Genomic DNA, 25,794 nt, shown 5'->3' on the forward strand with positions numbered 1-25,794 from the left:
TACGGAGGTTTTCAAGTTGGTTTCTGATCGGGATACCGAAGCACCGGCTCAAGTGACAATTCGCTGATTAGAGTATTGACTTAAATAGATAATTACAAGGCTGTAGCGGTATGGAAGTGCGCCAGCCGATGAACGAGAGCTAACCCACGCTGAGGTCAATGACTAATAATTCTTTCGAGACCGAATGTTTCTGGTAATAATGAAATACGAGAATTGATATTGGAGCGATGAGAAGAGCAAGGTTGTTACGTCCGATCGATCACAATCGGAGAAGATTCGTCGCAACGATTGATCCGGTCGAGGAGAAGGACGCCGAAAAGAACGGAAAAGCTCGTTCACGACGTAAACAAGTGGAAAAAAATTGTCACGTGCGCAGCTGGTGAAGCTTTATGAGCCTTCCCCTTAATTTGCCTTTGGCCTCTCCCCCGTTGAAAAACCCTCGCGAACATTGTTACCGCTGAGCCGAGTTGAAGCTTGCGTGACTGCTAACGAGTCTGGGGTCAGCCAGGGAATTAATGATCGTCTCGGGACGAACGAGAATCATTCTTTCTCTCCTTCTCTCAACGGTGTCACTTTGGGAGCCCGAATGAATTACACTCGTAACTCAATCGGTCGAAACCGATTTTCAATTATTATCAATTCGTTATTCATCGATCGTGGCGATAATGAACTTACGCCGAAACTTAATCGGGGTCCAAGGTTAATCGTCGAGTGTTTGATTTCATGGCGAAATCTCATTAATCTCGACTGAGCCACGGCTCAGTGAGGTTGTTACGACAGATTCAATTTTCAAGTGCACGTTTAGTAGCGTTTTGCCTAATCGCTCGGGAAGCTTGATAACGAACGTCGCAGGACTCCTCAGTTACGATCCACCGCACATAAAAGCCATAAAGAAGCTCGCATCGTTATAATTTGACCTTCTTTAGTCGAATATCACCGAAGAATAGCGGAAAACATACTTCGAAGTCGTTTTCCTCTCGGATCTTTGGTCTGAATAATTTTCTGCATATTTGCAATGTTTTTCATTTTTCGTGCAAGAAAAACGGAGAGTCTCAAAGACCTTAAAAAAAGAAACGAAAATTTGAATTGAGAGACACATGTTTGGATAAATTGCAACGATTTTTGGTGACTACGGAAATATTTGCCCCTCAACAGACCGAGTATACAGGGCGTCCCAAGAACCAACGATAATACTCCAGGTGCTGAGAAACCAGTTCACGATGATCCAGAATAATCACAAATTACTTCAGTGAGGATTCCGCAGGGATTTTGAAATATTCGGATTTTTATCAAATTCACTAGCACGAGGTAGAAAATGACCATCTCAGGACGAGCAGATCGCACTCGAAAAGCATTGAATAAGCTGGAGACAAACAATTGGAACATTCGTTAAGTATCGATTCCAATGTGTCTGATTGAGCCCATATTTTTTGCATCGAATTTTTTACATCGTTTTTTACACATTTAGAAAATTTTAAACCTCTCACGTACAAAGGTTTTGAGATATTTGCTTTTGAAAATAAATTGCAGTCACTGAAAGATACCGAAAAATTTGGTAAATAAACCACGAGAAGGGAGACTCATTCTAATCTGCGATGTGCGCAGGATCTTTCAGGAGAAATTTTATGTAATCATGAATGAAAACTTCACCCGGGTTCGGAACTTTGCCTCTCAATTTCTTTCCTTCAGAAGTCAGTGGATAATCAAGATGCCTGCCATTACGAGATATCCGTTAAATCAGTGCCTCGCTTAGTCACCCGTTGTTTCATTTTCAAATCTTTTAAATTCACTGCATGTTTCTAGAACCATTGTGTGGGAAAATTTCCAAAATTATGTTTGCATTCTCACAGATTCATGGAATCTGCGAATACATGAGTCAGGCTACATTTTTATTGTGATTAAGATTACTTATAACGGTCTACACTATTTGATAAATTTTATGCTGAACAAGAGCGATTTTACAACATCAATTTTGTCATTCGAATGTCCATTTACAAATGGCAAAAATGAATGGTAATTTGGACAAGGTTAAAATATGCCCAGCTACCTCGCTTCCCATGGAATTGGTAAAAGTTGCACAGAATACAATTTGATTGAATCAAAAAAATCATATTTTGTAATGAAATTGCGATATCGATTGATACTGTAAAAAAGTCAGGATTGTTTCACTTGCTACTATTAGCAATTGAATTGTATTATAAAAATTGAAAAAAAAACTCAAAATAGGAAAAGAAAGTGTTTGTAAAAATAATAACAAAAATATAAATATTAATAGTGCCTACTGGTAGCAAGAAAGAAAATAAAAAGGAAACCAAACCAGAAATAGCGCATTCCCAACTGTGATTTGTAGTATTTGGACAACTTTTGATTATTTGTTTACTCACCCTTGATCGATTCTGTCCCCAGGCCCCATCATCGCCGGATGTCCCGGTCCCATTGGTCCACCCATCGGATGTCCGCCGGGTCCGAAAGGACTTCCAGGTGGCATACCATACTGAGGTCCACCAAAGGCTTGTCCCGGGGAAGGGAAGTGAGGATTACCACCTCCGGGTGGCACAAAAGGTGGTCCAGAAGATCCTGGCCTACTGACGAACTGTGGGGGACCGCCGGATGGCGAACCAAAGGGACTGGGTCCTGGTCCTGGTCCGTTGTATCCTGGACCGGTGTTATTCTGGGGTGGTTGAAAACCTCCCTGATTGGGCGGTGGTCCGGGGCCAGGTGTCGACGAGCCACTCGGCGCCGGTGATGCTGTACACTGAGGTGTCCCCGAACCTGGCGGTGGACCTTGATAAGGTGGCGCACCTGCTGGACTTCCTGCTCCACCGGGAAATGAGCCAGGCCCTTGGAAACCACCCGCATTGCTTGTTGGCCCACCCGAACTATTATACGGCCCCGAAGGTGGACCGCCGCTCCCACCTGGGCCCACAGAGTTTGGTGTAAATGGTGAGGCCTCCGATCCGGGCGGTGGTCCTTTCCAGGACGCCGGTGTTCCCGGGTCCTCCAGCGTGCTAGTTGCTGCTAGCGGAGTATTCAGGCGGCTACAGCCTTCAACATTTAATTGATATGTGTTTATGACGTTGCCATACTTTTGGAACAATATAAGTACAGTAGTGTATCGAAACTGGAGTCATAAAACCAATAATTATGACACTAGAGTTTCCAACAATTGAGCCCAACGAAGTGGAGGAAAAAAAATGTTTAGTTCTCCAATTTTGTTTCCTCCCTACTTTGCAATTTGTAATTTTCCAACCTACACAAATGATTTGCGAAATAAAAAATATTTAAATTACAAACGTTTTATATCATTCATTACGTTGGGCTCTAACTTTGCAAACTTGACTACTTAATATATTTTGAGAATACAATTTGTTTGACTTTGGATTAACAAAAAAACAGTATTGTTTTCTAGTTTGTATTGCCTGAAGGGAGTAGTACCAAATGTGAACATCTGCAGCTTAAGCTAAATAATTTTTTTGTATTAAAGAGATGTCGGAGCCTGTGCTAAATGAAACAAAAGGAAATGAATTCGAATAACGTATCTCTTAGTGCTATATTATCGTTGTAGTATCGATTTGATCAATATAAAAATCAATATTGTCAAATGGTCTTTGACTCACATACAAAAATTGAATTTCTGATGCTGTATCTTAAACAAGAATCGAATAATTCTAATAGTTTTGCCACAACTGTGTATAAAAAATGAGTTGAATTCGCTTGAATCGAATGGTAATGACAGGTATACAAAACAGTTGAATCATCAATAGAAGAGCTTAAGCCTTGCATAATTTCGATAATGTCCTTGTCCATAGGTAAATCATATATTTCTAAGTCCTCACGAGAAATAACATATTTTTTGCAACGCTAGTATAGAAAAAGTATGAAAACTTTTGAGGTATCAAGTGTACTTTATGCACGTCACAAACAGTTCATGCTTTCTCAAAAACAATTACACGATTGTCAGGGTGAAACAAAAATGGGAATATAGTCAGTGTTATATATAAAAAAAAGAATTTCTCTGTATGAACAAGTAAAAATCACCATTATTAGTCCCATTGGCCTTCATCGTTAGCGAGCAGCTCGAGCTCACTCCATGTCACATTCGTCGTTGTAGGGTCGTTTCAGAAGTCGAAGAAAGTTTATAAACCCGGGTGTAAAGTGATAAAAATGAAGGATAACACTGGTATATAGGCGAAAAGTGCCAAACAACAAAATGCTTAAGACTGTTGGTAAACTTTTAAATGTTATCGACGAACGAATTATAGGTTATGTTCCCGGCGACCTAACCTATGAATTCGTTTATGAACGCGGTATTGACGATAGGCACAATTCTCGTGTATATATCCAAAAATTCCTTCATTCAAAGTCCTTGTTTTGTTTAATTCTTGTTGTTTGCATTAATAGAGGTGCAATGATAAACACAACCGAAAGTGTTTACAACGCGTCGATCCCTTTCTAACCGCGACAAGGCAACACAATTGCCGGCATTTTTTTCATATTATCCGAACTTTACGCACACGAAAATACATCGTCGAACGATAAAATGCTTACGTATAAACACTAGCTCACCATATCTTCATTAATCTTCGCACAAATACTACACTTCGCGCACTACATCTATTTTTTTTTCTCTCATCGCGTCACTTTGGCAAAGACTGAAAAAAAGGAACGATTCCTCTCTCGCGTTTATCCCATAACACGGCCGTAGTGTACGGCCTGCGCTATGAGAGCGAGCGAGGAAGAGAGCGCGCGCAACAAGGAGACCAAGCGTGATAAACACCACCGTAGTCAGTTCAACAACTGACCGACGACCAAGTGTTGACCGACTACGCAGATTACCGCGCAAACAACACTATGAATTTACGAAATAAAATCATCCCATTATTTGCCAAGAATTATTCTTTAATATTACTTTTGTAAAAGCAATTTCGTTACGCGTTTTATCAAACGCGTTTACTGCATTATTTTACGTCCGAATTTTTCTTACTTTTTTTCATCCTTCTTCGCACGGTAGCAGGATGATTACCGTTGTGCTTCGTACTTCGTACAATCTTTGCAAGGCCTCCGTACCCGGAACAAAGGACACCTTGAGTTCTTCATTTTAGTACCCCGCACAAAAAAAATTGTAATTCCTTTTTCTTTGTTAGAAACGCAGGTGCCGACCGCTTTTATTCTTCCATGCATAATCCAAAAGCCTTGCAACACGGTTACAGAAAGTCTTGCAACCGAGTTTACGAGTTTTCTTTGACCACACAACAGAGTAGAGAGGACTTTTGTCTCTCTTTTTTTTTATCTTTTCGTCTCTTTTTCTCTCTTCGTATACAGGTGACTTTCAACCTCGTGAACCACGTGCTTATGCGATCTTTCGAGTGAAATTTCAAATTAATCGTCTATTCAGACTTTGTTTTACCATTCAAAAAATGATTCATGAAAGTGAACGCTTCTCTCGTCAGCGAATCTGAATTTTTCATGCTATTCCAAGTGAGTATTATTTTCACCGGTGTGAACAGGTCTAAGAAGAAAGCACAAAGTTTTCTTCTCTCCAAAAACCAAAGAACTGAAACATCATATATAAGTGTCAATGCAAATAAAAAAAAAAAAACCATGAAAAGATCGCCAAGAAATACTGCTCGTTGTTTAAAATAAACGTATACGACAGACGCACGACGTACTAAAAATCGTACTCAATAAAACGTGAGAGAAAGAGCGACGACGCCATTTTTTCAAGCCCGTGGAAAGCAGCCCACAAATTATAGATACAATGCTCGGCGAATACATGTAGTATGCATAGAGATATATGAGCGCGTGCGTATGTGTATAGGCATAAACTTGAGAGTTTGTTACGAGACCACGTAACTCCCAAGACCTATTAATCAAAAGGGAAACTTTGGCAGAGCGGGTGTCGCCTGTTGCATCTCGCAATGGATACAAGACGCGCTTGAGTTTTCAGCGGTGTACACGCGGAAGAGCACCAATCTCAAGTGTGTCGATCATCGACCTATAACCACGCACGTTTTGTTTCGTGCGAGTCAGAGACTAAGAGTACCTTCGAACGGTGCAGTAAATAGGAAAGGAAAATGAAAAATTGTCATTTTTTCTAATCAATGTAATCAATGCAATATTTTTTCTAACCAATAAGATGTTGTTTTTCAAGAAATATTTATCTGCTTGGAAAAAATTAATTCACCCTCTCGTGAGAAAAAATAAATACTCATCGCTGCAGTCCCGCCCTCGCCTCTTTTGTTTTTTTTTTTGTATTTCGGGCGAAAAGTGTGCATTAAAGGAAAAAGATAATGAGCAAAAAAACTAAAGAGGGAAGTCGATCGGTGTTTGTATTTTTGAGTTCACTCGAGACGAGCTTCGAGCTTTTCCTCTGCTCGTGACGTCACCTCTCGTTGTTCGAGTGAAAAAAAAAGTTGTTCTTCTTTCTCTCTCTCTTTCCAGGGTGTGTTTCGAAGGATTTCCTCTCTCACTTTCCCTTGTTGCTCACCAGTTGACAGTGTCACCCTAAAAATCAATATCGTTGAACCCCGGCACTTTTCTCGCCCTTACCCCTGGGGAAGCGAGATGAAAAACTATGACCCACGGAAAAGTGAGGGTGTGTTTGTGCGCGTGCAAGGGAGAGGGAGCAATAGAGAGAAAGTGGGAGAGAGCGAAAAAGTAAGGTGGGGGTGGGTTTCAATAAAATCGTATGGGGCCGCTATGCGGCGACTACGCTCAACAATGAGCCGGGGCTCCCTCTTTCATTTGAGGTGCCAAAAGATGTCAAAAAAATTATTTCCTCGGGCCTTCGCGTCGATCGAAAAGATTCCGGATAAAAATATAAGTGAGTCGAGTAAGTAAACAATCAAAATGTGATGCCACACGTACTCTCGGCCCCCACCAAAGAGTGTCGAAACCGTCGAAACAAAAAACATTTTTTACCACTGTTCGACCAATAACAACGAACTTCTCTGGTTCGTGCAGAATTATGGGTAAGAATAAGCCGGTTGGAATTCTTTCGAAATTGCACGATTTTCGAACGAGTACGATTTGTAGGTTAGGACTACCTCGCCAAAGTTTCCGTTCAATCGTAATGCTCACAATTCACAAAATATAGAAAGAAGGCATTCGTGGATTTCAGCGCATATCAAGTATCGGATCTTCGTTATAATAATTATAAAAAAATTTATATAAAAATTGGTTAACATCGTACAGAAGAATTTCAATAACGACGAGGTTAATTTTTTTGACGTTCTTAGAGACAAAAGCACTGCAAATTTTTACCTACTTGAAATATCGTCCGACGAAGCTCTTCCCCGATTTTCATCGACCGGATTCGATCCAAAGTATCTTCGGAGTTGATTTTCGACCAAGCGACTTTGATGATGATGACGAAAATATAAAAATTTGGGAAATCACGAGATGGTAGAGTATTTTCATTACTCGTATTTTTACAGGCTCGACAAACAAGAAATTTTGCATCATTGATGAAAATTGGAAAAATAGCAAAATCATTGAAATCTCGATGAAGATTAATTCAGCGAGAAAATGGTAGAAATTACGATGCAGACGATCGCCGAGGCAGTATTTTGGGTTGAACGCCAAAAATGACAATGAAATTTTCTCAGTGAATGAAAGTGAGGTAAAAAACGTATAAAAATGACCACCTGTCAGAATGAACAAGAAAAGTGAAGAAAAAAAGCAATAGCAGTAGAAATACACAAAAAAGGTTGATGACACAAACGCAAAATTTCGGTTCTCTCATCCAATCACATAGAAAAACCTGTGCATGGTAAATTTTTTTTATTTCCAACTTAGGAACTGAAATGCCCACATAATCAAAAATATTCGAGATCGTAATAATAGTAATTATTATGAAAGTAGAAATAATCGAGAATTACGACTAAAAAATCACGTTTTTTGATGCACGAAAAAAGCTTCCGAAACAAATGATGAACGGAGGTGGAAAAAAAAGAAACAAAAAACAAACGAATAAAAAAGGAAACACAAATTTTTTTAAATGACAGAGAAAGTCTTTCGGACTTTGCCTCAAACATTTCTCTTGCTTCTTTCATTCGCACATCGATTATTACGTCACTTATACATTCAGGCAACTGTAAAAATGTCTAAAATAAACGAAAAAAAAATCAACTCTGTGGTACGACAGAACGTAAACAAACGATTTGTCATTTAATTATTCGTTTTTTTTTAATCTATCGTTTATCTCACAGGACTTCTCTGCGCGTGATTCGTTCTTCTTCACAGTACACAGTGTATCGTATATCGTTGGTCTCGGATAATACGCGGCTTTACCGAGAGTGTAATTACTTTTATGGCACGTTCTTTTGCTCGCAAATCGTGTGTGGGTGTGTGTGTGTGTGACGGTCTTTTCAGTATTATTTAAAATCCGAAAATAAGAAAATAATAAAAATAAATCGAAAAAACAAATGAAATCGTACCCGAAGCCCTGTGTCGCAATTCGTGTTCGGTCTGCCTTTGAAAACACATCGTTGTGAAAAGTATGAAAGACATAATTTTACGACGGCCTTAAAATCAGCACCAGATTCGATCGAACCATCATACCACGTTACCAATAAATATAAAATCAAATATTTCCGAATAAAAAAACATTCGGTTCGGTAAAAGAAAAATGGAGTAACGAAATTTTGAGAATTTTATTAATGCCGGTATGGCGATTTAAAAAAATTGAATCTCAGATGGACAAACGTGAATTGAATTGTTCAAAGTTGAATAAAATCCTCTGAATAATGAGCCAAGAAGATTTTATTCGTTAAATGTTTAACACGGAATATTGAAGCTGAAATTCAACGAGTGAATGACGAATTTTTGAGGAATGATTCGCGTGTTCGAGTGACACACTCGATTTTTTGGATTTTCAAAATGAGCAATTGAAATTTCAGACAATCATCGTTCTTCGCGTATCGGATGAATAGTACAAAATGAAATTATTGCTTGTGAATGAATTTTAATTCGATGAATCACTACAAATATTTCCTCCATGTTTTAAGGTTGTTCCTACAACGTTACATTCAAAAAACTTACGTACGGAATATCGTGTACTTTGCTAATATATTAATCGGATGAAATTCTATGAACCGTTTTTCCGCATTTTTAATATTGTATTCGCCAAAGATGTGTTTTTCACAGTGACACAGAGAACAGAAAAGTGTACAGCGTTTGCGGCTGGAGAATCGACCGGTCCCTGAAACACATCTTACGAATGATAAATTCCAATTCAAAATGGCACTTCGAGTTATGACAAAGAATAATAGTGGCGATAATCGTTAAGTGTAAAAAGATCATCTCGACTCATCGAAACCGATTTCTCATAAGAGATTTCACCAAATTTTTAAATCGTTAGAAAAATATTCGTCGTGCGAAGGGACTTTTGAAAGGGCAATTTTTCATTTGACAGATGCGAAAGAGGCTGCGCTTTGATTCGTCAATTTTAAGCGAATTTTCAATGGCCGTATTTACCGAGATGGTTAGAGCGAAAAACACGAGTTGAGATTAATTTTGATGGGAGATTGGACGATTTAAAATCATTAACGCAATCGAAGAATGAAGAGAAAATAAAATGAGCACGATCCCGGGAATAGACACTACGTATTCGAACCTAAACGAAATATCAGCCTTTTCTCTTGTTCCCTATTTTTTTTTTTGAAACAACTCAATTTATTTTTCTCACGAGAATTGATTTTGTTGTGAGCATTTTTTGTTTTTCCTTTGCCATGTTACCAGTGTTATCCTTAACGTCATTGTATTTTTCCAGCTGCAGTCTCAGGTTCAATTTTTCCTTTTTCTCCTTTTATTTATTATTTTTTCTTCTTCATTTTGATTAGATTATTCTAAAACGAACATATTTTTCTTGGTAATATGTCGGCGACGGCGGCGGTGGCGGCTCACGAAAGTGAGCATACGATTTGGAGTACAAGGACAATCGTGGCAAGCGGCGATGGTCAGCAGATCCGTATCAATCCGTCCTTTTTACACTGAGTAAACACACCATCTCGTACTTGGATTTTCAATAAGCGAGAGAGGGAGTGAGCAGAAAACTGACGAGTGTAAAACCCAAAAAAACGTTTCTGCAGCACCGAATTCCTTTTTGACCTCGTGTCAATACGACTTTATCCTTTTTTTTTTTCAATCTCATTTAAAGAGTCATTTCAATTTATAGAAATTTTAATGACGAATCATTCATGATCAAACTCAATCTTTCCAATCGTTTAAATATTTTAAAATTGACCGATCAGATTGCGTCCTCAGACTTTCGGCATTACAAAAATCAATAGTACATTGTACCTTAAACGATGTGAACTTCAATGAATGAAAACATTGCAACATTAAGACTCGAATCCTCGTCAACTCTCATCGTCATTTTCCTTTAATCTTTCAGACCCCAAATAAGATGATCTTTGAAATAAACTTTTGTAAAAAAAATTGCTAGCCAGTTCGTGTAAGCCGCGATACAACGTGTCGAGAGTAGCGTATCTCGAAAGAGTATCGCAGGCCAGCGATTGTTGTATTCGAATGACTCTCACAAGTGGACGGTTTTCTCTCAAAATTCTCATTCTTCGTTTGAACTATTTTTTTAAAAAATAATTTTTCTCTCGAGGAAAATGATGCTCACTACCGCCACGTACCACGAGATAATCCATGCAGACTGTACAGCATAAACGCTTAATTCCTACGCTCCTAATCTTTATGTATACACTAGATGTTAAATTTAACTATGCAACCATCTCGCTCTTCGCGCGATGATATATATATATATATATATAGATTTATATGTGTGTGTATGTATGTATAATATATACAGTATGTACAATCACAATTTCGGCTTCTACCTTAATAGCATTTTTTTGCAATCAGTATTTTCATCCCTCTGACAATTTTCATTCGTTCACTCGGCTCTTCGGTTTGTTTATCTTCTCATGTACACGTTACATATGATTACAATTAAAAATTGGCTAATTATCGATATTACGATTACGAATTTCGGGAAAAGGAAGTGCTCGTGTTAACGGAGTACAGATGGAGCTCGCCGTATATTTATGATTTTGTTTGTTTTTTTCATTAATTTAGGAAAAATTAAAGGAAAATGAAATGAAATATTTACACGATCACCGATCACGATTGCTGATCGAGCATTCAATCGTGGACCGGAATAGAAGGAGGGGGAGGGGGAAGGGAATAAAAAAGCAGAACGAGAGTAAGACGTGATGTGTAAAAACAATAAACAATAAACAACGAAAAAAGTAATCACCTCGTTCATCAATCACAGGCTCGCGTAAAGGCAAGGGCGAGGGAAATAAATGATATATGTACATATATACATATATTAAATAGTGGAGGAACTACGAAATGTTTGTCATTTCATCGGTCGCTGACTCTGTCACTCGTCTTTGCTTTCCCTCTCTCTTTCTCACTCCTTCCGTCGTATTTGGATTCTCGCGTCTTCTTTTATTTTGTCTCACATATGGTTTAGTTGAGAACAATAAATTTGAGAATCACCGAACCGAGCACTTCCGTTACCAAAAATTTTGCCCCGATCACATGCTCCATCAATGGACAGCTCATCATCACTCTCTTGCTCTCTCGCTTACTTATATATTTACTATTCCCGAAATGCAGAATATATCCTAAAATACCATCGTACGCTTTCATCATTGCGTATCCGTACATCTGCTCTTGCTCTTAATTCTATTTACAACAACGAGACGGATGCACATCTCGGAATCTCGTCCGTTTGTTATTCTTCTCGTTCAACCAGTCGATGTCCTTTTCTCAATTTTGTTATTCATCGAAAGAAAGATTCTTTTTCAAAATGATACAGAGGCTCGTGTCGATGGAACTCGACGATAAATTCAATAGTTTTTTTTTTTTTTTTTTTCAATTCCAGAGTGATTTTCGCACGCTTGAACGTTCTTAATGGTGTGTCGGTTTGCGAACGAATTTTGAAAAATTCGCCGAAGAGAAAACAAAAAAAAAAGCTTTCCAAATCCCACTGCTACCGATGAGTTTGAATCTTGCATCGTCTGATTGCGAGTTAATCCTCTTTCGTCTAAAAAATTTCTTCTGTCGTTTGGAATCGTTCGAAATTCTTCTATCCCGATTAAATTTAGCGGAGCATACGAAAATCGACGTATCAACGAAGGTATTTTTGTTTGACGAGATCGCCTAACTCGTCGTCCTACTTGGAGGTCGGAACAGCTGGCTGATGTTGTCCGGTGATACCCAATTTGGGTTGAGAGGATGCGAGCAGTTCTTTATAGTAAGCACTGAATTCGGGTGACATGTAAGACTGCGAGGGTGGTGGCATTGGAGGTGGGAACAGGCCGTTGTAACAGGCCGAATAATAAAGAGGATCGAGCATCGGTAGGAACTTGGTTGTCGAGTTTGGCAGCTGGCCGAGATAGCCCGGTGAATTTTGTGAGTTTTTGCCAAGGTAAGTGTTGTTCGGTAAACTCGTCGATGGGTCGTGCCTCCCCGAGGACTCCGTCTGCGCTGGTGACGGGGTATTAACTTCGTGGATCTGTTGATCAACGAGGATCGAGGGCTTGTTACAATCGTTCAAACGTCCATGATGATTGCTCGCGGAATCGTGGTTTTTACTCTCATTCACTATTTTCTTGGCGAATAAATCTTCCTTTCCATCTTGCTTGTGCGGCTCTTCAATTTGTTCTTTTTGTTGGGCTTGTTGAGGAACGGTGTTGCTTTTCAAGCTCGTGAACGAAGAATTATTGAGATGCTGAAGATTCGGTACGTTGGGGATCATTGGTTGATCGGTAGGCGATTTCCTCGATACGTACGTCGAAACTTGTTCCAATCTGGATGAAAATTTACCGTTCTGGTTACGTCTCTGTGTCGGCTGAGTCGCGAGAACGTTGCTTACGCTGACGCGTTGATTATTGGCGATGTTGTTAGTGGGGTTATTGGGAAGCCTCGCTGCCGGAGAGTTCGACGACGGCTGATGGAGTTGGGATGTGATCGGTGGGTGATTTCGATGTTTCGGACTGACGAGCGTTATCTCAAGATTGTTCGAAGCCATCGTCCGGCTGTCGAGCATTCCCCCGTAACAGGGAAAAGTCGATTTCCTCGCATTGGTATCTTGCAAAGTGCTCTTGGGACTCGGGCTTTTCATATCGAGATTGAGAGGACTCGATCGGGGTACGACGGGAACTCGAACGATTTCGAGATGCGGTCTAACGAAAGATCGATCGGTGAGTTTCTGAGTGAGGTTGAGAATCGGGTTCGCGGATTGTTTGTTTGGATGATTGTTGCTTGGCGCGTGCGGTGATGGAGGATGCTGCGATATCGGATGATGATAATTGTGCGGTATGAGAATGTCTTTGGGATTTCCGTAAACCATTTTTTCACTGTGAGCGAATATTGAACGGGACTGCGTGACCTTTGGCGGTGTTTGTCTTTCGTTGCTCGATGAGGCTGGTGGAAAGCGAGGATTGCTCGTCGGTGGCGATGTTGACAAGCTTGGTGGCGTCGAATTCGCAGCGTTCGCATAGAGTTGCAACAAACTCGAATTACTCGGACTTCCAACGTTTATAACTCGACTGTTGCTACCGCTGGTGTTGTTTCCGTTGTTGTTGTTGTTGTTTGTTTGGTGATTTTGTTGATGATTTTGACGATTGGTCGTAGATTTGACGGGGGTGAGTTTGGCGTGAGAAACGCCGTTGATACTCGGTTGTTCGGGATTGGTGGGTAACATATGGCCAATATCCGGAGTAACCGTAACGGATATCAATTTTGGTATGGAATTAGGCGCGCATGAGGTTGAAAAGGACGGACCGTTAGTTTCTTCGATCTTGGTCGTCGATACCGACGTAACCGGAACAATCGTGGCTTGTATAATGCTTGACCGAGCTTCCAACTCAACCGGTGTAACTTCGAGACCGCCCTCGCGAAGAATCTCCAATTTTCTCTTCTTAAAACTCGGTATAACGATCTTATCCCGACTCGTGTCGTTCTCCATCTCGAGGTCGATAACTTCCGGTGATTTTGGAGCCGGTAAAGCTTTCTCCGTAAAAATTGGCTTTTCACCGAATATCGGTATATTCTCTTTCCCCTGAGCGAGAATGTTGGTCGGTTTGGGATCGAGTTTCATCTCTTTCACGTCCTTCTCCGGAGGTGGGGTCAGAGTCACAATCGCCGTCGAATGCGTCGTGCTCACAGGTAAACTCGGGGCTGAAGTCGTTGTTGGCACTTGTTGGGATATTAAAGGACTGCTTAACTGCCGTTCAATTACGTTCTGAGATACTCCGACGCTCCCACTGACGATACTCGTCGGCGTCGTCGATGGTGTACTGCTCGGCGTGTTCGACGTCGACGTCGTCGAGGCGTTCGACGATGGTGGTGGACTCGGGCTTGGCAGTTGACTATTTTGATTCACGATCGTTGCATTATTCGCTGCTATCGTGTTCAACGATTTCAAACGTTCCGGCTTCACTCTTACGCTACGCAACGACGATGTCTTACCGCCCTCGGTCTTTGGCTTCTCGCCCGGTAGGAAAGGCTGCAACAATATTTAAAGTCGTATTAAAATTCTCCCCGTCAAAACTCAACGAATCTTCTTTGTCTCTCGTCTCTCATTTTCTTTCTTTCTGCGAATAAATAGCGCCAATTTCTTTACAGCTTTACATTGCGGTTGAACAAAAAACCCGGAAAATCTTGCAGCGTGCGTGTTTTCTCGAAATACATTTTTTTCATCCGAATACATAAATCATCGATTTTTGGCGCGTTTCGTGTTTTGCACGACAAAAATGAAACATTCAAATCCCCGCGAAATCGACAACTGTTTGATTGTTGCTCAAATTTGGAACAATGAGTAATAAAATTATACTCAAACAAGAATAATAAAATCGCAGAGTTTCAATCACGATGAACGATGCGAAAGGCGCGCATAGACTCGTGATGCAATGATTTTTCAAGGAATCACGCAATTTGAAGCGCAGGGACTGGGGTCGTGGAAAAAATATGGTTCGTACCGATGAAGATGAGATTGACTGGAGAGGAAGAACCGGAGAAGGCGTCGTTGGTGCCTCCAGTGGCGATTCCGCCTCGGACGTAGATATCCTTCCGATTTCTGACTTCGATTCAGTCGTATCTCCGGATAGACAACCGTATTTGAGTCGCCTACCGTAAATGGGTCTGACTTTCGTTTCCTCGCCGCGTTGATGTCTTTCATACGGCAACAACAACCTGTTTTCAGTGGAATATCAATTAGTCATTCGCGAAGGACACTGCTGTTTTCCATTATACTCACTATTACACGTGCAACAAATATTTTTTGCGAGAATGTACAAAAAAATGTTTTAGAAAGCATTTGAAAAAAATGTATGTAGCACTTGAAATCGTTATCATTTTTTTACCTCTCGTAATGTCTTCGTGTTATCGTGGCTGCACTCGTGGAACCTACGTTACCACCAATATCATCGTAAATAGTTTTCCAGAGACGACCACCGCTCACAGAATCGTAACCTCCGAGTTTTTGAACTTTTGTATAAAATAGGAAGAGATCGACTGAAATAATCAACAAACACAGCAATTTACAATCGGAAGTAATTTTTTTTCTCATTAAAAATTGTAATTTGATGTTTCATTTTGATTTAGAATCTACATAAATTGAGGCAACACTCAAAAAATAACTGCATAAAAGTAATAAAATTAGTGAGTGTATCGCAGGCTCGAAAAAATTTGACTCGATTTAGAAAAAAAAAAAAAAAAAACGGTACAAACTTTGCCTATAACCAAGCAAGGGCATTTTTCCGACTGGTGTGCCCCGCGACCTCATAAAACTGTTAACATCAGTAAGAAATCTTTTCTCATCTCCTGTCGTATTTCTCTCGCTACGGCGAACACCCGATGGTGGTCTAAGTGCAGGTGCGAGACTCAAGCTCGAAGACGATCCTCTGGATGTCGAGACCACCGACGCCTCGCTCTCGTTGCTCGATTCGCCTGGTGATACACTGCGCTTTTTTCGTTTTCTTCTTGGTCTTCCTTTCAATTTTGGAGCTACGGAAAGAAGCGGTTTTTCAGTAAAAAAGTTGAAAACTGCAAACTTGGAGTGAAGTTGAAAAATGTCCAATTGAGCATCCAAAAAATGAATAATAATCGACGGAAGGAAATGAATTTTTTTTCAAATGTAAAAAAGCGATGATAAGAAGGAAATTTACCCAGATGATTGCAGAGAAGTTCGTGCGTTTCAAGATCGGGATAGTCGAAGGTATCTCTGCAGAATAAAACTTTTGTACCGGGAAGCGCTGTAAAACCACCAAGAGCAGCAGCGATTGAGGAGGAAAGCCATAAGGGTTCGGTGCCTTCGAGTCTTCGTAGAAGAGCGCGATAACGACAGTACCTCGGATACGAGAGTACGATGACTCTCGTCTGTGAGGCACTTTCATCGCTATCGTCCTCCTCCTCTTTCTTCACCGTGCTGAGATTCGTTTGAAATTCCTTCTGTTGTTTGTCAACTTCCGTGAAATCGATTCCCGGATCCGTGAGTACTTGTGGATAGTTTCCATCGTGCTTTCGAGGACTTTTGTCCGGTGACGACGACAGCTTTGGCGACATAGGAAACAACGTTTTTCGTCCCCAGGACCATTCCATCGTTGGTGTGAGCCATGTCACGAGATCGTGTACTCTGACAACCACTTTTTCCGAAATCGTCAATACTTCGTCCTGCAAACGACAAATAATAAACAAATATTATTTCAGAATTTTCACATCCAAACACTTCGTAACTCGAGGCTCGAGCGTGCTCGAGAGGCCTGCCTCGCGAGCCGAAGTTAAATAAACTCATAAATCTATTGGCTAGAAAGGTAAAAGTATTTCAAGATGTTACAAGGATTTTTTAAATCTTGCGTCTGCAACGGTGAAGTTTGTTATTTTCAATGAATTCATTACTGTAATATGCATTTTTAAAGTTGTACCGCTTAAGGGGGTCCTGCTCAAGTAAGTCAAAAAAATCGATTGTTTTCGGGAATATTTTTGGACAGACGGAAATAACTCACGATAGCGAACTTTTCGGTATGGTTTCAAGAATATTTCGAGAGTACAAAAACATTTTTTAATGTGAGAAATACTTATTTGTACATAGTTTATGCTCAAAGTCTGATTGTCGAAATTTCTCAGCTGCGTACAATGTGGAGATCGTAATTGTAGTCTGCAACAAAAATTCCAATTTTTTTTTCCATTTTCACATACTTTCTTTCAAGTTCAAATGATATTCTTCTTCTTTAGAAGCGTTTTTTTTTCAAATTTGCTAAAAATATAGAATTTCGCAATTTTTTCAGGTTTTTATTAGTTCATATGGAAGGAAAATACATGAAAATGGAAAAAAAAATTGGAATTTTCGTTGCAGACAACGATTATGAACTCCGCATTGTACAGAGCTGAGAAATTTAGACAATCAAACTTTGCGCATAAACTATGTACAAATTAGTATTTCTGACATTAAAAAAATGTTTATGTACTTTTTAAATGTCCTTGAAACCGTACCGAAAAGTTCGCTATCGTGAGTTATTTCCGTCTATCCAAAAATATTCCCGAAAACAATCGATTTTTTGACTTTTTAAAGCAGGACCCCCCCCCCCCCCCCCCCCCTTTAAGTGGATCGAAAAACATTTTTTTCTTTTCATCTCTCGAATTTCATTTATCGTGTTGATTATAAAACAATTTTTTCCTCCAAAATGGTACGAGATTCTGGCTTCGTGGCAGTTTGTATCTCTCACGATAAATCATTCGATAGCTTCGCTCCACTTTTCGCGACAGTAAATCGAGAGAACCTGCGAGTGAATACCGATATTATTGACGGTGGATTCGCAGTTTTCTATCGTCCTTGAAGAATGCTCCCATGCAATAAAATCCAAGAAGGAATGAGCAGCGATCGAAGCAGCATTCACAAACGATGAGAAAAGTGAAATGTGCTCGCGGAGTATAATTCATTCCGAGTGTATTGTTAAATTGTCCCAATTATTTCAATCGTGGACAAGAATAACGTGGAAACTTTGCGCAGGCATCGACGATCGATTGCCTGTTTTTTCCAAATTTTGCTTAAATTCGAATTTTCATTTTTTTCGAGTATCGTGCCTTCGACTCAAGGCGTATAAGAATCTCGCGGTCACGAATGTCAAAATATCGAGCATTTCGTTGACTGAAAATGCTTCGATAAAGTTTTGAGTCGTCTGCTGAGCAAAAATAGATTCAAAGTCGCTGAAGAATGAATTTCAAGCACATTTTCAATCGGTACGTAAAGCAGGGTCCACGTGACAGCGATTCAGGTGTTTTACAACCGCACTAAAAGGTGCGTGCGCACCTGTTTGTTACTTCTAACGAGAGAATCAGCGGAATAAAATATAAAAAGTTTAAGTAGGTACGCGCAGTAAGCTAATCGGCAGTTCTCGTTCGATGCTCGTCGAAAAAACCTTGTGTCGCATTAAAATACTTTAACGACGGTCCTGAAAATCGCATTGAGGCGAGCAATCCCTTTAGAATTATGAAAAAATCCATTTTTTTACATATTTTAAACGCGATTATCTAAAAACAATTTTTTTCAAAAACTGCTCGTGTCGTAGTTCAAAAAGTTATCGACCTGAATGGACGAAATTTTGGGAGGTTACTCTCACTAATATTATCGGAAGGATATACCTAAATTTCAAGAGGTAGCATGTAAATAAATCACTTTTTTGGGGTCAAATATGTCGAAAATTCCAAATTTGAACTAAAAAAAGCTCTCAAATATTGAATTTTGCATATTCTCATAATTTTTAAGGTGCCTTCTTCCCCTTGAGACGTCAGTGAGCGAATGACACTGATTAAATGATTTTCAGATCATGAGAAAAAGAGTGACTAAACTCGAGCAGTTTTCGATGTCGCGGGAAACTCCGCGAAGAGCCTTAATAACGCCGCAACTCAGTTGGCCATCGCAAATAAATGTTTTTTTTTTTCAACTCGACAGTTACAATAAGCCCACCTCCAAATTTGAAAATGACCAGATTGTTGTAACCCCCTTAAAAAGAATTCCGAAAAATACCTATTTTTATACACTTTCAAAGGGATTGCTCGGCTTAATTCGTGGTAACAGCTCGTCACGCAAAAGTCTATAACACAGCAGCACAATTTTCAATAAAGTGGTGTGTCTCTCTCACGATCTCGCGATCGTGAGTCAATCAGAGAGAAAACAGTAGAATTGAAGAGTTGAGAAATAGCCTACTCAACATGCGAGAGTCTGGGGGAGCACATTGGCGTAGACAAAGAGTTAAAAGAGAAATCTGTCGTCTCGGTTCTCTCGTGGTACGAGCTCCTCGTATATCTGTATATTCCATTTCCATAAAATATATATTTATATTTGGTGTATACGTGCCCGGGCTCAAACACACGAGCCCAATCGAGCAGGCACGTACACACAAACGTAACAAAACTATACGTTCCATTGGCAATAAAACTAAATAAACTCCCGGTGAACTGGTTTCGAACCAAACGCTTTTGCCTTTTACGGTTTCTCGTCCTTTTTTATCCCCGTCTCGCTCCCTCCAAGCGCGAAGGGAGAGGACAAGGGTCCGACAACTCTTTAATGGACCTCGGGACTTTCAATGGCGCCGGAAAAAGATCCTCTTACTGCTGCGCTCCCCCTCCCAGTCTCCGCTGCGACAAACGCACAACAATGAATTTACTTAACGATGTCTTCAATCCTTCCCTTAATTAAACGATTATTCATAGCATTATTCACAGCGCGAAGGTACTTAACGATTTTTCAACTCGCTTTCTTCCTTTTCGTTTTTTTTTTTTTTTTTTTTTTTTTTTTTTTTTTTTTTTTTTTAATCTAGAGTTTCTCATAACTTGATCCTTTCTTTTCCTCAACGTTTCTCCTTATTGGGCTCCTTTTTGTTTCTTCTCAATTCCTTAACCTGTTGGAACAATCAACCTGATTAATCGAACTCCAGTGACGCGTGATTCGAAAAACTGTAAATTCAATTGCTGCTTCGCTGCAATGCGTATTTTTTTTTTCTCTCTATTTTTTTACTTTATTTCATTCTCTATCGTGTATCCACAGGTCGAAAAGTAAACTTTTCGCGCCCAAATTGGTCTCCGAGCGATCAGAGTTTCTTTCAACTCATTCTGATTTTCATACTCCACGCTCGTACCGAAAAACCATTGCTTAACAATGACAATATAAAATATTAATCGACATTACAATGAATAATGAGTGAGCATGAAAATATCATTGTTCGCGAGTCTTGATTACGAAACTTGGCGATTCGCCAACCGAATTAACCAACTCGTACAAAATAATTGACTTCGACAAGTGTACGAGCACATCGAGTTCCACCGGATGAATAATCGCCCATCGCTCGAGTATGCGCAAGGTTGACATTTACTTCTCGTCTTTGTGGTTCATGAAAAATGATGAAAACACTCGTTGTCATAAATATTTTTTCCGGAATTATCTGGAGAAAAAAATCTCGAGGGACGTCGTGGGACCGAGGGGCAGGGTGGGGGGGAGCGTGCACGAATATTCTTCGATCACTCGTTGCGGTGCTCTATCGAGCTAATAACACGAATATTCAACGATCGAAGCGTCATTCTGGAGGATTTGCGTGGAGAGAAAAAAAAACAATCCAGCAAAGTGTCACGAGAGAGGCTGAATTCTTAAGATTATTGAAAAGTGACATCTGTCAAATGAAAACGATGCTTGGTAGAGCATAACTTGTTACATACTACCGCCTCGACGGCCGGCGTGTAACTGAGCCGTGCGAGAGAGACAGCCTGAGTGCGCATGCGTTCGAGAAGGTGACCGAAGAGCAAAGGTGTCGAGGGAGAAAGAAGAGCAGCAGGGCCGAGCCAGCGAGAGTAGCTCGTGTGATGTACACGTCGAATTCCAAAGGCTTGCAAAGGACGTACACGCGCTATATTTATACACGTCGGATATGCTTTTGTGTCGAGCATAAGACACTTTGGTGTGGGGAACACGGTTTGCTAAAAGTCTCACTCCGGAATTCTCTGGCTTTCCTATATGATGGGATCTGAGGCTCGCGTGGGTGGATTTAAAAGCACAAAATGCAATGAAATCATAAAAATAGTATGGGTATCTAATAATGAGCGTTGTGGATGCTCATTCGTCAAGCGCGTGCTTCGGTGCCCATGGATCTCGACTTTAAGGGGGATGGATCACGAAATCAAAATAATCAGAATTTTATAAAATTTCGTGATAAGATTCCTTAACATCGAGAGTATACGAATACAATTTTTTTCAAATTTTTTTACCAAATGGTTATCGCATAATTCAGCGTTTAATCGAAATTCTTATGCACGAGATGTATAATACGCGTAAACTTCAGTGTTCAATTACTCGAGAGATATGTGGTAGAAAAATCTAAAAAAAAATGATATTGTCTTGTGTATTTTTGAAGAATAGATTTACCAAATTTTATGAAATTCGCATATTGTCGCGATCCTTAAACGTAATCTATCAAAAGCTTATTTTTTCAATAATTCTCGAGCTTTTTTTCACTTGGACGATTATCGAGTAGACTGCAAGTCGCGATGAGATTCGATCAAATACTTTTAACGTTGAGGAAGCTCGCGCGAAATTAACCGAAATAACATTTTTAATTCACCAGTTTTTTATTTCACGATTCTTTGGTGCAGACTGAAAAACTACGAATTGCAAATTCGGCAGGAAATGAAATTAGAGAATTATTGGAGGGTTTTTTTGCATCATTTCGTTGGACTCCAACATTGCAAACTTTAGCGTCACTATTCAGACTTTTTTTCATTTATGAGCCGAGTACTCAAAAAAATTGAGTTGTTAATTCCATACAAAATAATGGGAAAATTGATTTACACGAGCCTTTAAAGCGGTTATATTCGCTCCGTGTAAACACTTGATAATTCAACATTTTCAATGAATCTTATTGATTTCTTATTCTATGCTCGTCATTAAGGTACTCCTTTCGCAGGACCGTATTTTATGGTGTCGCAAACTAGGGCACTCGAAATTTGGATTGATTCCTAACCTCTGAGTAGTCGCTGTTATATGGGAAAAGCTTCTGCTTCTGCCATTTTTCCAACTTCTATCGTTAATAATTAATATCTTTTTTCAACATTCTATAACCCTTGATTTTTATCATCACTGTGGATCCCTTACATTTTTTCTATCCGTGAGTCAGTTTATATCAGGAATTTAGAGATATTCGGTGTACGAATTATTTTGAATAGAAATGTGGTGATGATGGAATCTCCGTAAGGTCCCGTATAAATTTTATAATTTTTGAAATTTTAATTCTTCATTAAATGTTCGATAACCTGACCTGAAATTTCGCCAATCTATTCGAATGGACTTGTACTTTACTGTAAATTAAAATCAATTTTTTGTAGTGAGTCGGTTTCGTGAAAGGAATACCTTAAGGAGTTTCGGTACAGGCGATACAATGTTGCCATGCTAAACCATGCTAAAAACATAAAAAATTGCAAAAAGTTTAGAATTTTATAAAATTTGGTGAACATATTCTTTAGTGCCAAATTTGACAATACACATTTTTTAAGATTTTTCTTATGAGCATAAGAAATCTGCTTTAATTGCGTAATTACTCGATAACTAAGTAGAAGAAATTTATGTTTTCGCACTTGATGTTGAAGAACATTATTACCAAATTTGATAAACTTCTTAATATTTAGACTTCTGTACCGAAACTCCTTAAGATTTTTCCTAATTCCGTTTGTTTTACCAAACCAGGTGAAAGAGAATTTTCCAACACGTTCTTAGCGTCATTATCGTCATTCTCAATATCCCGCGATGACTGACCACTGAATTTCGTCATTTTCCATAGAAATTATCGACAGTTGTTCACTAATTGATTTTAACGGTATTGCGGAAAATGTGCGGCTTGAAAAGCTGTGGAAGAACGTCACAAGGCAAATTTTTAAGGGGAAATTTTTCACCCGGTCGTCCTTACAGCGGACTTCTTTCCTGGATATTGATAAATTAGCGATCCCCGATTCGTTGCGTCGACGGAAAGAAGGGGGCGGGACAAAGTCAGCGTTTCCTCCACTCGGAGCTTCTTCAGTGCCCGGCGCATTGGCCATTACCGACTAATTAATATCCCATCATACGTGCATCGGAGAGCATCACGAAAAGGGACTTTTCTCTTAAAAATCGCGTCATCGACTCGTCCCTAAATCGTCCGTACGATTTTTCACGTGTCTTCACGAAAAAGGGGCGATTCGTGACGCGCGAACCTTTTCCCACGGAACTGTCACTAATTGATAGCAAACGCGATGATTCATCGACCGCCCGATGGCGCTGCCCCGGAGCCGAGACTACACCCCGGGGATAATGATTCAGAGTCGATTTTCCAGGGCGATAAACGTTCCGAGAGTCGGTAAAAGTCGGCCGGACTTGGTGGCAACAAAATTACAATTCTCTGACGAAAATCTCCTGGAAAAACGAGCTCGACCGAACGCGGCGGACGAAAAATTCAATAATTTCCAGATCGATTGTCCCGTTGGAAGGAATTGCCGGTTAGAGACCGACACCCGAGTTCCCAGCGCCGAGTCAGGCGTTTAACCCTCGCTCCGCGGAAGACTTTCCTCCCTTATCGACAGCGCCGATAACCCGCTGCTCGATTTCGTCCCGAGGTTCCTAAACTTCACCAAGTTCAGCGAGGTCGACGCTTCGGACGTTTTGAGCGGTACCGCGATGGATGCGGACAACGATCGACCGTCGAGAAATCAGTTGGGATTAATGGAGAGACAAAATTTCATAAGAAGCTGAATGAATTCATGAGGAATCCGAGGAATGGAGCTCTGCGACTTTTTTCACATGAGCGTCGTTGGGGAGCGATATAAAGAGCTTAATGATCGACGGATACCTGTCCGGGGAAGGCCTTAATGTACGGAGCAAGCAGGAGCCAAGAAACTGAATTACGACCTTACGGAGAGGCACGAAAAGTCGCAAAAACTAAAAGAAACAGAGGGGGAGAGGGGCACGCGAAGAAGCTCGAAAAAAGCTCGCAGCATCTCCTTCGCAGGCTGGTCCAATCTGGCTAATAATTCGCCGGAATGGTACCGGCTCGTGGGCATGCGCGCGACAAAAGCCAATAACCCCCCCGTCGCTTTGCTACCCCTTTTCTCTCCCTCGCCGGGCTTACAAACATACAACCATCTCCTTTTGGCCCTCAACGTGTTCCCATCGAAGCATCCTTCGCATCGACAAACCAACCTCTGCTTCCACTCCCGCAAAACTAGCTTCGGCCCCCTCTTTCAACCCCTAACGCACAAACTCCCCTTAATACCATTTTACTCCGTATTTTCTTCCTCTATATATTTGACCCCGAGCGACCCTGTCCTTATCAGAGATTATGTACATACGTGGACGCGAGCCTGTGCCTCGGCGTTGTTTCAGCCTGAATCAACAATCGAGAGTGCCACTGTGATGAAATTTTATTTATTAATGTCCTGTTTTATTGGGGAATTCGACGACATCGTTGCTGTCGAGTACATCATTTGGGCTTTGCGCAGTGGCTTAGGACGGTTCTCACAATTGCATTGTTGCGAGAACGAATATAATTAAGAAAATTGGCTTTTCTGATGTTGGCGAAACGCTTTTTTTCGTGACGCTTCGCATCTGAAGATGAGGCGACGTGAAAAAATGCAGTAAGGCCTGTGAACAGTGTAAACTTTGGGATTTTAAGTGTTTTTTGTTTATTTTATAAATGAAAATTGGTTTGATGGATTTACAGAAAAATTTTGGGCACGTCTTTTACATACGAAGTACTGAAATGTACGAAGTTATTGACGAAATTTATCCACGAGAGGATTAATTTTGCTTTTTCGTAACTGGATGAGTCCATAGAATGAAAGTTCCCAATTCTTTTCCTCGGAAATAAAGCCTCGAGAATAAAAATACTTGAAGGATTTCTTATCGTCTCTTGACATAATATGCATTCGTCGCATTTACATTCCACTACCACTGATCCAATGAATTCATTCAATGTTATGTCAGACTATTTTATTCGCTGCTTAAAAAGCTTGCACGTAGTTTTTATTCCTGAACGAGGATGATGTACGAGAATTTCGTTAGAAAATTTGTTCGAGTATAAATTTGAGACAGTTAAAATAATGTACGTCATTCGAAAATTTAATTTTACTGAATTTACTGAATTATAACAACTGTGGTATTTCAATTTGACGTAGAAGCTTTATTCAGTCACTGTATGATATTAATTCACCGATTTTCCCCATTCGATTTCGACAATAAATCCTTGAATCACAATTTCATGTTGGTACAAAAATAATGTACAGAATAAATAAGTAGCACATTCGACAATAGCCCTCCATTTTTAATATCAGTATTTTTTTTATACCACAATAGAAATGCACTCGAATGACGTCCGAACAAAAAAATCAATATTGCAGGTTTCTCGTGTTCGTTGCAATGTGGATTTCGATCGAATTTTCTCTCCAAAAACAAAAATAATTCACCATTTGTATTCGCGTTTGAATAATATTATTCATTTCATTCAAGGTAACTACTGTACTGCATGATAATCAAATGAGTGCTAAATTTTCAAAACGCTTTTAGACCAAGTCTAACGCACTGATTAAACGTATCGTTACTAGATATGCATTAAAAAGCATATTTTACTGAAGTGAAGGAATATTAAAAACAATAATTTTACAAAACCATCCAATAAGAAATGCAAATTCCCACGATGACCCATTTTCCCTGGTATTTTTTAAAAGAATTATCTGCATTTTTTCACTGATTTTATTGCGCCA

The 25,794-nt window shown here is 39.9% G+C and overlaps 2 protein-coding genes and 1 long non-coding RNA gene across 6 annotated transcripts in view; 1 reads left to right on the forward strand and 2 right to left on the reverse strand.

Moving 5' to 3' along the window:
• Positions 1-1,068: 1,068 nt before the first annotated feature.
• On the reverse strand, positions 1,069-4,063 carry LOC122407370 (basic proline-rich protein-like). Its single transcript, XM_043413535.1, has 3 exons — positions 4,039-4,063; positions 2,385-3,045; positions 1,069-1,363 (listed from the first exon to the last, which is right to left on the reverse strand). The coding sequence occupies exons 1-3, from the start codon at positions 4,061-4,063 to the stop codon at positions 1,216-1,218; spliced, it is 834 nt and encodes a 277-aa protein (XP_043269470.1). The 3' UTR covers positions 1,069-1,215.
• A 2,586-nt stretch (positions 4,064-6,649) lies between these two features.
• Positions 6,650-7,629, forward strand: LOC122406974 (uncharacterized). Its single transcript, XR_006260122.1, has 3 exons — positions 6,650-6,971; positions 7,036-7,130; positions 7,239-7,629. It is a non-coding gene; the product is annotated as an uncharacterized lncRNA (long non-coding RNA).
• Positions 7,630-7,765: 136 nt separating this feature from the next.
• The window catches only part of LOC122406970 (AT-rich interactive domain-containing protein 5B-like), a 39,968-nt gene continuing 21,939 nt past the window's right edge, over positions 7,766-25,794 (reverse strand). For all 4 annotated transcript variants that reach the window (XM_043412849.1, XM_043412850.1, XM_043412851.1 and 1 more), the window contains exons 4-8: positions 16,191-16,695; positions 15,754-16,029; positions 15,387-15,537; positions 15,003-15,216; positions 7,766-14,530 (exon numbers count right to left, since the gene is read on the reverse strand). In XM_043412849.1, the coding sequence (XP_043268784.1) occupies positions 12,194-14,530; positions 15,003-15,216; positions 15,387-15,537; positions 15,754-16,029; positions 16,191-16,695 (3,483 nt within the window). In that variant the 3' untranslated portion in view covers positions 7,766-12,193. The remainder of the gene's footprint in view (positions 14,531-15,002; positions 15,217-15,386; positions 15,538-15,753; positions 16,030-16,190; positions 16,696-25,794) is intronic.

This window comes from Venturia canescens, chromosome 2 (genome assembly GCF_019457755.1).
Source record: "Venturia canescens isolate UGA chromosome 2, ASM1945775v1, whole genome shotgun sequence".
NCBI lineage: Eukaryota > Metazoa > Arthropoda > Insecta > Hymenoptera > Ichneumonidae > Venturia > Venturia canescens.